A 10931-nucleotide genomic window follows, 5' to 3' on the forward strand; every position below is an offset into this window, starting at 1 on the left:
TTCCCACAATCATTACATTTATAGGGTTTCTCTCCAGTATGAATTCTCATATGTCTTTTAAGGTTTTCCATTGCAATAAAAGCTTTCCCACACTGATTGCATATGTAGGGTTTTTCTCCAGAATGAGACCTCTTATGTCGTTTAAGGTTTGCCTTGTGGGTAAAGACTTTCCCACATTCATCACATTGAAAGGTTTTATCTCCAGCATGAAATAGTTGATGACGAATTAGACTTTGATGATCAGTGTATGCTTTCCCACATTCATCACATTTATAGGGTTTTTCTCCAGTATGAGTCCTCTTATGTGTTTTAAGGTTTGTACACCACCTGAAGGCTTTCCCACATTCATTACATATGTAGGGTTTCTCTGCACTATGAACTCTCTTATGTCTATTGAGAGCTCTCCTCAGGATAAATGCCCTTCCACATTCATTACATTCAAAAGACATCTCACCTGTATGGATTCTCTCATGACTTTTAAGGTTTCCCTTGAGGCTAAAGGCTTTTCCACATTCATTACATATGTAAGGTTTTTCTCCACTATGCAGTTTCTTGTGTACCCTAAGGGATGCACGGTATCTGAAGCCTTTCCCACATAGATTACATTCCAAATGGTTTTCTCGAGTATGACTTATTTGATGTGTCTTCAGGATTCCCCTCTGTCTAAAGCATTTCCCACATTCATTACATTTATAGGGTTTCTCATTAGCATGCATTCTCTGATGTCTCATAAGACATGAGTAGTATCTGAAGGTTCTCCCACATGTATTGCATTTCAATTGTCTCTCTTTAGTGTGAATTATCTTATGTTTATTAAGGATTCCTTTCTTGCTGAAGGCTTTCCCACAATCATCACACCTATAGGGTTTTACCCCACTGTGATTTCTTTGATGAACAGTAAGGCATGAAATGCTGCTGAAGTTTATATTACATTCATTACATTTATGGAGTTTCCCTTTAGCATGTTTTCTATGGTAATGAATAACATTTGACTGGTAATTGAAAGGCTTCTTGCACTTACTATCCTTACAAAATTTCTTCCCAATGGAAATTCGCTTATATTTAAATGGATCTAAAACCTGTTTTAAATTCTTTCCAAGTACATCACATTTATAGAGACTTTCTACTATAGGAACTTTATGTTGAGGAATGACAACTGACTCCAGGATGAGCTTTCTCCCAAATATAGTATATCCACTAGAAGATTCATTAGTGATTTTTTTCTCCCTAGAGTGTGTCTCTTGATTTTCCTTCTGCCTCTCTAACTCAACATTGTGAGCCCAAGTTTCTTCCAAAGTAGATTGCCAGGGGCCATCCTTTGTAAGTATTCCTTGGAATGTTTCTCTCACAAAAATACCCTGCTTTCGAGTTGGTGCCTTGATTTCACATCTTGTCTTCTGACTAAGGGAACCTGAAACAAACATATAAACCATTATTTAACCATTATTCTCTGTGGTGGAAGAAAGCAAAGGGACTTATACTAAGTTTAGATTGTCTTTTCCTTCAAAGACAATGACAATTAACCTGGAAAAAGTTGAACAGTCATTGTTACCAAGAAACTTAAGCCCAACCTAATTAATGAAATATTGTATCAGAGTAATTAGTGCCCAAGATTTAAAGAATTACATTCCAGGGTACTGAAAGCATTTCTAAATGTCAGCAGAACATCCTGATTCATAATAGCTGGGGATAATGTCTCCATCTTAAGAAAGAAGAACCAGATTAATTTTGTAAACTAAAGACTGATAAGTTTCAAGGTAATCTCCAGATAAATTCAGGGGAAGGCCTATCAAACCAATAATCACTTAGTAATAAAGTGTTTGCCATACCAGTCGAACTACCAAAAGATTAAAGAGCTAGAAAAAAATATATATATTATCTGCAGGAACAAAAGCTCAAAAATCTAAAGAGAAAATTTAAAAAGTGGCAAGGAAGGGAGCCTAGCAATATCAGTTCTCAAACTATACTACAAAACAAAAATCATCAAAACTATATGATACTGGTTACAAAAAAGAGAAGTTAATCAGTGAAACATTAGATATGCAACATACAGAAGCAAATGAACCTAGTAGATCCAAATACCTCAACTGCTGGAGAAGAGCTCACTGTTTGGGAGGGGGAGGAGGGAAATACTATGCTGGAAAAACTAGAAAGCAGTCTGAGCAGAAACTAGGTTTAGAACACTTTATACCAAGATAAGTTCCAAATGGATACATAAATTAAATATAAAAGGTCATGTTCTAAACAAATTTGAGGAGACAGGAATAAATCACTTTTCCTATACATGGATGGGGGAAGAGTTCATGACCAAACAAGGGATTAAAAAGAGAATCAGGGAAGATAAAATGGGCAACTTTAATTACATAAGTTTTTGTACAAACAAAACCAATGCAGGTACAATTAGAAGGGAAACAGGTAATTAGCAAAAAATATTTGCAGCATTTCCCTCTTCTAGTCAGACCTTCACAATATTTTCTCTAGCATCATATCCCAATACATGTCCTTCTGAGAAGGTTCCAAAAGCCCCCGTTTCTCTCAGGTGAAGTTAACTTTCTCACAGCATTAAATTCATCACACCACTTCCCTCCTAAAAAAAAACAAAAAACAATAAAAACTGCTGTATTACTCCAATGCACTTACGTTATGGGATAAATCGATTCCTCAAGGAAGTCGCGCAAGCACCCCAGAAAGCATATTCTGCTCCAGTCAAACAAATTTCTCTCTTGCCTGGCCTGCCTTTCACATGATAATTCCCCAGCCAAGAATGCCTCCTCCTTTTCCTCTCTACCTAATCAAATTCCAGCTGGGCCCTCTGCATAGTCACCCAGTTCTTAATAAAGCTTTACCAAATCACTCATCCTTAATTACCTGTTCTTTTGAACTCTCAGAGTACTACCAGTGATAACACTAAGTTGCATATATTCAGTCTACTTTCTGATAAAACATATTGCTTTTGAAAGCCCTCACTGCCTTGCCCAAAACACTCTCACAAAGCCAACAATGCTGTCAATGTCAGTTTCACAGAAAACTTACTGCTCTGTGAGGACGTCACACGTCTTCCTTCCCTCTTCACTCCTCTCACACACTAAGATGCAGCCCTTCTCGAAAGGCCTAAGGAAATCTCCCTGTCCAACATCTTTACTCATCAGCTGGGATGATGTTTACTGTGTTTTCCATCTGTTTATTTTTTATGCACTCACCTAGGAAAGTGCTAACCAGGACTCCTCCCTCTGCCACCCATGGTGCTTCTATTCTTTCCATCTGGGAAATCACATCTGGTATGGAAATAGGAAGGCCACCTTAATAAAAAATATATGATAAATGCTTAGATCAGAGAGAAAATCCAGAATTCAATCCTAGAGGATGGGTCACTGACTCAGAGGAAATGACTTCATCCCAATCTTTCCTAGGAAGATACAAACCTTTCATATCTTCCAGCATCTACACTGGGTCTTTGTTTGTTTGTTTGAAGCAATTGGGGTTAAGTGACTTGCCCAGAGTCACACAGCTAGTAAGTGACAAGTGTCTGAGGCTGGATTTGAACTCAAGTCCTCCTGACTCCAGGGCTGGTGCTCTATCGACTGCACCACCTAGCTGCCCCTATACTGGGTCTTTGGGGGAGACTCTTTGACCTGAATGAACAGCCAGTAGTGGAAGTGTAGCCTTAGGGCAAGCCCAGTAATACTACTGATGTCCCATTGTACACAAACATCTTTCACTTAAGCAGACAGAGCAGAAACACCAGTGACCCTGGGTACCAAACAACTGTGAAATCACTCCCTGACAGGTGCATTCAGGACATTATCCCTCCATGAGAAGGGAAACACTTCAGGCATCAGTCAGCCAAGAGGAAAGGCAAAGACAACCCAAGGGAAGCTGATGATCTGGCTGGGGGAGAGCCGGCCTTACCGAGGGAGACGAAATTCTCGTAGTTCTCCAGCATCACATCCCAGTACATGTCCTTCTGAGAAGGTTCCAAGAGCCCCCATTCCTCCCAGGTGAAGTCCACAGCCACATCTTGGAACGTCAGTGGTATCTGAAACAGCAAACAAGACACCTGCTCACTTGGGGACCAGCCCTCATGGGGAGTATGAGGAAGACGTGAAGTTGGCAGAATGGAAAGGCGCTGTTTCTCAAAGCATTAAGGATTTTAAATACTCCATTTTTACTGTTTGTAGAGGGCTTATTTATTGGTTACCTCACTTTATACTAACTCAATATTATAAAAAACTTTGCCACTCAAAGTCAGCCTTACAAATGAGCTTCCATACTGAACCCAAAGGGAATCACCCATGTTACTTGAAAATTCCCAAATTGCACAATTGATGAAATCAATTGAGGGCAGTAACATCTCTGGCTTCCTTCAAGGTCTGTAAATGTTACAAGTATAATCAGGTCTGTGCAGACCACACACTAGTTAGTGAAGCATCAGCCAGCTACTTGATTCTAGTTTATCATCTAATCATTCTGAGTGCCACAATTTAGGGGTCTAGGCTAATATTTTCCTACTAATTGATAAACTTGGAACCTCATCCTCATCAAAAAAATAACACAGGCTTTATAGTCTTGTTGTGAGGATCAAGGACTAGGGATTGGTACTGGCCTGTGATTTTGCTCCTACAAGGAGCTCCCTGGCAAGAAAATCCCCTCTATCAATGCAGATCAGTACCTTTCCCATAGTTATAATTGCCTTAGAAAGTTCCTCCAGAGCACTAAGTGGTGAAGTGACTTATTCAGGAGGAGGGCTAGCTTTGACAAGAACCTCTCATGGTCTAGGCAGAAGCATTGAGCTTTTCCCAGAAGTCCACAATGCTTCTTCCAATACAGTTCCCTCAGATAATATGCACTGTGTATTCTGCTCTCCTGGTTCTGCCTTCAAGTCAATGTGAATTTAAATCATCTGGCCCAGATGAACCACCTGCTTGTGGGCTAAGGGAGTTGGCAAATGTGACTGATGACTCATAGTCAATGCTATCTGAAAGCTTATGAAAAATGGGAGAGGAAGCAGACATTGAGATAATAGCAAATATTGTCCTGATTCACACAAAATAGGAAAAGAACAGAATCTGCAAAATAAAGAGCACTCTATAGAGTATATAATAAAGACTTGTTCTATAGGTTGGTTAATTTTACTAATCTTTTTTCCCTCTTTTTTATTCTTTATTATATAATATAAGGTATAGCTCTCTGGGAAGGGTTGGGTGATACAAAGAGAAATGTAAGCGATATAGAAACAAAAGGCACCAATAAAAATTCAGTTTAAAAGATCAGAGAAAATGGGAGAGGAAACACAAGATTAGAGAAAGGAAAATATTGTCCTGATTTACAAGAAAGGGCATATGCAAATGACCAAAAGCTATCCCCCAATAGATAAGTAGTCAAAGGATATAAACAGTTCTCAAAAAATTACAAACTTAACAACTAGATGAAAGAATTCTCTAAATCACAAATAATAACAGAAATGCAAATTAAAACAGTTCTGAGGCTTTACTTCACACTCTGTAAATTGGCAAAGATAACAAAAGTTGGAAATAGTCAATGTTGGAGGGGCTAGGGAAGATAGGCACACTGGTGCATTGTTGATGGAACTGCAAATCAGTACGACCATTTTGGAAAGCAATTTGGAATTATTCCAATAAAGTGATTATGTTTATGTCTGAAGAAGGCCATTGATAGGAAGTCCCCACATACACCAAAATATTTATAGCAGCACCTTTTGTGATTGCAAAGATCTGGAAACAAAATAGATTCTCATAGATTGGAGAATGGCTAAACAAATTATGGTACATGAACATAATGGAATATTACTGTTCTCCAAGAAATCAAAAAATGCGATGAATTCAGAGAGGCATGGAAAGATCTACATGAACTGATGCAGTGAAGTGGAGTCAATAAAACAATATACACTATATACTCTCAAAATATACACAGTAAACAATATAGACAATAATATAAATGGGTAGAACGAATGAAAAAAAGGATGTTGCACAATTAAACAGAAATGTTTTCCATGGCTGGAAAGAAGAGCTATTGATATATTTTATTTTTTGATATATTAGTTATACTGATTTTTTTCAACTTTCTCTTTTTATCTTAAAAAAAATACTACTGTTATAAGAGATGGCTCTTTGGGAGGGGAATGGATACTAGGGGAAATTACAGTTATGTAAAAAACAAAAGATATCAATATAAATTTACTTTAAAAAAAACACCTTTGCTGAAATCCAGGGAACCTCTGTCTAGGGTATTCCCTTTATTCATCAGTTACATTGGTATTACCACCCCTTCTCTCTGCTCACAAGACTATCAGCTTAGTTCAGGTTTTAACAATCTCCCTACCTCAAGTCTCTCCTACCTCCACATTGAGGACATTGGAATGATCACTCTCCATTCCTGGAAGTTATACCTCTTACAACCCACGTGAAGATCCCACTATTTTCTCTGATGATTACATCCAATTGTTGATTCATATGGAGCCTCCAATCCACCAATGCTCTGCCTCTAGTCTTTGGAAGACCAAAACCAGTAATATGAAATTCAATGGGGTGAATGTAGCCACAAAACCACGGAATGTGAGACTTGGAAGGGACCTCACTTAGCACAAAGAGAGTCTATCCTATTCACTACCTGACAAGCAGTTTGTCCGGCAGGTTCTTGAAGTTTTACACCTACATACAAAAAAGTCAACTTCACAGGCATAAGACTGGGGAGGCATAGTAAGACAGTCATCATTCTAAAACATCTGGAGTTTTATTGGAGGAGAAGCCAACAGGAGCAGGCAACGGGATATAGCAGCCAGAAAATCTAATGAGTTCCTAGGCTGCATTAAGAAAGGTACAACTTCCAGGGATAGGGAAAAACCCCTATACTCTGCCCTTTTGCAAAGAGAGTTTCACTTGGGAAGTCACAGTTTAAGAAGGTCATTGATAAGCTGGAGGGTGTCCTGAGGAGGGCAACCATAATGCTGGTTGCTGAAGGGCTCTGAATCAGTATCATGTGAATCAGGGAAAGGAAGTGGGTCTGTCTAAACTGAAGAAGACTCAAGAGTGACGGGATAAGTGTCTGCTGGTATTGGAAGGCCTGTCCCCTGGAAGAGGGATTGGGACAAAACCAGGGACACGATAGTAAGAAGTGGCAAAAATAGGGTCTCAGGAAGAACATTCTAACAATCAGAACTGTCCAAGAGTGGAACGGGCTGTCTCAAGAGAAGTGGGTGCTCCTGCTTCGGGAGTCTTCCAATAGAAGCCGGGTGACTACTTGTAATTTTATATGTGGGAATTACGTTATATTATGCTATATATGTTATAGTCCGGTCAACAAGCATTTAAGGACCTACTATGTTCCAGCCACTGTGCTAAATATACAGAAAACAAAGAAAGGCAAAAAAAAAAAACAAAACCCAAAAAACCACTCTCTGCTCTTTAGGAACTCACAGTCTAAGGGGTTTGTGAGTTGTAATAGATGGGCAATGAGGTCCCTTCCAACTCTCAAATTTCATTATTTTTTGATCTGCATCAATTCATACAAGTCTTCCAAAGTTTCTCCAAAATCTTCATACTCATCATGGCTTATCGGACAATATTCCTTCATACAGCACAATTTATTCAGTCATTTCCCACCTCATGAGAACCCACCCGGCCTGGAGTTCTTAACTATCACCAAGAGAGAAGAAGTAATATGAGTATTTGGATAGATGGGGATCTTCTTTCTGTATTTAACTGTTTAAAGATACAGGGGTAGAAGCAGGAGCATTGGGTGAAAGAGTCAGGGCGTGAGTTTTTAACCAGACACAATGAAGATGATGTCACAAAAAGCTAAATAGATTACTTGAATTCAACAAGAATAAAATGCTTTTGCTCAAATAAAACACTTATGTGTAGACTAAGAAGAGGCACAGTGGTACCGGAGAAAGAGAATTGGCTCTGGAGTCAAACACGTGGGCTCAAATTCCACCTCTGAGGCTGATGATATCTGTGTGATCTTGGACATCTTTATTCTCCCTGGGCCTCAGTTTCCTCAACTGCAAATTGAGAGGTTTGGACAGCATGCCCTCTGAGGTCCCTTTGAGCTCAAGATCTCTGATCCTAAATAAAGATACAGATGAGAAAATCTCTTTGCAGAGTAGATGATAAAATTCTGACATATAAAGTCTACAGAGAATTCATCCAAATCCCCTGTCTCCAGTAGAGAAGTGGTAAAGGATATCAGCAAGAAATTCTAGAAGATTTAACGCAGATATTCAAGAACCACCCAAAAAGTACCAGCTTGTTCGGGCTGATATCAGACAAATGCAAACTCTGCCCTTTCCATTCACACCTAGCAAACTGCCAAAGATGGAACAATTCAGTGTCTGAGGGGATTCAAAAATATCGGCAAACATTCCCTGGCCTGAGAGCTGCAAGTTGGTCCAACCACATTAGAAAATACTTTGGAATTCCACAAGAAAAGTTACAAAGCTCTTCACACTCTCTGACCCAGCTGGCTGGTGCCCCAATTGGTTTGTTTGCTCATTTGTTTTTTACCCTCAGAGAACTTACTGACAAAATGAAAAAACCTGTATGCAAGAAAAATTGTAGCAGTGATATCTGCAACAGAAAAAAAAAAAAAGGCAATGGTATTTCCAAACAACTGACTGGTTACTGTGATGTAAGGAATGACAAATAGGAAGATTTCAAAGAAAGAGAGGAAGATTTATAAGAAGTAGTATAGAGTGAACAAAGAGAAGTCATAAGAGTAATATACACAATTGCTACAACACATGAGTAAAAATCATTTTAAATGGCAATATAAAGCATGGCTAGTAGTAGAGGGCCTAAATTCAAATTCTGACTCCACCAGTTACCATGTGACCTTTGGCAAACCATCTCAGCCTCTTCTGTCCTGTTTCCTCATCTGTTACATGAAGCAGTTGGACTAGATAATTAACTGACATGCAATGTTCCTTCCAGCTCTAAATCAATTGATGAATACTGGACAATACTGCTACTACCTTATAGAGTAAACCCACTCCTACCTTCAGCAGAAAACTGCTGAAGGATAAGGTTTCGTGAATTACAAACTTAGGAGACTGGATTACCTCCCTTCTGGATCAAAAAATCTATGAACACTATATTGTCTGTCAAAATTGACAAAGCCTTTGGGAGTACAAAAATGAGTTGGCTCCCTGACACAGAAGACAGAAGACAAGGCAAAGAATAGTGTCCACACCTTGAGAAAAGGGATGGCATTTCAGGAAAGAGAAAGTCTTTCACTCACCTGGGACCTGGCTGTTAGGAGCACAGAAGTCATTTCCCTTCTCCTCCTTTCACCTTCTCGGGGAACAGCAGAATATCGAAAAGCCAGACCTGAAGGATAAGAAGGAAGTCAGGAAGGAGACTGGTCCTACCTGGTAGTTCCCAAACTAACAGAGTGCAATTTTACACACACACACACACACACTCCTATCATCCTTTATAGATCTTAACTGCATCAACTGTATGCTTTAGAGACCAGATAGTTAAGAATCCACCAGAAATTCAGGCTGTGAATAAACTAACTTCTTTGTTTTCTCTATCTGCTCACGATGAGCTGAGCAAGAGGGAGTTTCTAAGAAGTCCAGACCAGGTCCTCTCTCTAAGGACCGGACCAAAGTCAGCCCTGGCATCAGTCAGATTCTCTCCCCATTTCCTTTTTCTCTCCTTTGTCCCATCAACCAATTACAATGCTCAAAACCCCCAAAGAATAAATCTGGAAGTAGTGGTAACAGGTAACACCTTGCTTCCCTACCAATAACTACTCTGGAGCCCCCCAAAAAGTGAAAGAGCATTCTTAACACACGTCAAAGATGGACCTTTTCCTGTGCAAAGAGGGGAAAGCTGGAAGGGGTCTCTGTCCACTTTAATCTGGGACAAAGAATCAGAGAATAAGAATCCCAGAAACCTCCCTACTCCAGCCAGCTGTCAAAGATACCCTGCACTGGACATGTGAGTCTTACATGTTGGTTGTCTCCTCTTGCTCTCTTCAGTGCACACTCGTTTGGGGTGCCAGGTCTTGGGTTCAAATTCCCAGCCTCACACTTCCAGCGTTGACACCCCCCACTCCTCCCCCCTCCCCCAGTCCCAGGAGGAGCCCCCCATAGCTCCCCAACACTACGCACACACCAGGCACGCATGCACGCACGCATGCACGCACACCTGCACACATACATACACGCCTACACAGCACCTGCACACAGGGACATCCCTGCGCACACCTTGCACACACACCTGCACAGCTCTACATACATGCACGCGCACACCCCTGCACACACAGACACAAACGCACACATCCCTTCACAAAGACACACATGCACACAGACACATACATACACACACCCCCTGACTCACCCACCAGCACAAAGGCCCGCCAAGAACTAAAAGCAGGAATAATCAAACCCTTCCTCTGCCTCACTTCAAGAACTGAGAGTGCGCAGAGCTCGCCCTGAACTACATTTCCCACAATTCACCAGGACCCGTCCAATCAGCGTTCGGTAAGGCCGGACCGCGTAGTCGTTGGTCTTGGAAGCGAGGATGGAAAATGGCCGTTCTGCGGGCTCGCTCATTGCTCGGTAATTCTTGACAGAATTGACAGACCACATCTCGTTGGAGTAGGCAGCTTTAGGTTTACTTGTGAGAAGGGAAGGTTGTTGTTGGTTTTGTTTTGTTTTGTTTTTAATTTTGGAGTGGGTCATGTGATACTGAGTGATTCTTTTTTTTTTAAATGAAGAAATCTCTAAGTAAGGAGTAGATTAAAAGACGCTGGCAGTTTCGGCTCGCAGCCAATAGAAAGAGGCTGCTTCCACCACGTGGTACGTCCGTCTCCCGGTGACCGGGGACCCCGGCTGGGTGACTCCACCCTAGGTTTTCTGGGCATGCGTCAACCCCTTCTTTACCGGTGAGAGTGCTATGCACCTC

At 40.6% G+C, this 10931-nt stretch overlaps 1 protein-coding gene across 1 annotated transcript in view; it reads right to left on the reverse strand.

Moving 5' to 3' along the window:
* LOC114040648 (zinc finger protein 69 homolog B-like) overlaps positions 1–10615 on the reverse strand; it is a 48191-nt gene extending 37576 nt beyond the window's left edge. Inside the window, exons 1-5 of the mRNA XM_027858755.1 lie at positions 10477–10615; positions 10365–10436; positions 9256–9344; positions 3910–4036; positions 3201–3299 (exon numbers count right to left, since the gene is read on the reverse strand). Coding sequence (XP_027714556.1) covers positions 3201–3299; positions 3910–4036; positions 9256–9344; positions 10365–10436; positions 10477–10615 — 526 coding nt within the window. The remainder of the gene's footprint in view (positions 1–3200; positions 3300–3909; positions 4037–9255; positions 9345–10364; positions 10437–10476) is intronic.
* Positions 10616–10931: the final 316 nt, after the last annotated feature.

This window comes from Vombatus ursinus, unplaced genomic scaffold (assembly GCF_900497805.2).
Source record: "Vombatus ursinus unplaced genomic scaffold, bare-nosed wombat genome assembly UNPS02013930.1, whole genome shotgun sequence".
NCBI lineage: Eukaryota > Metazoa > Chordata > Mammalia > Diprotodontia > Vombatidae > Vombatus > Vombatus ursinus.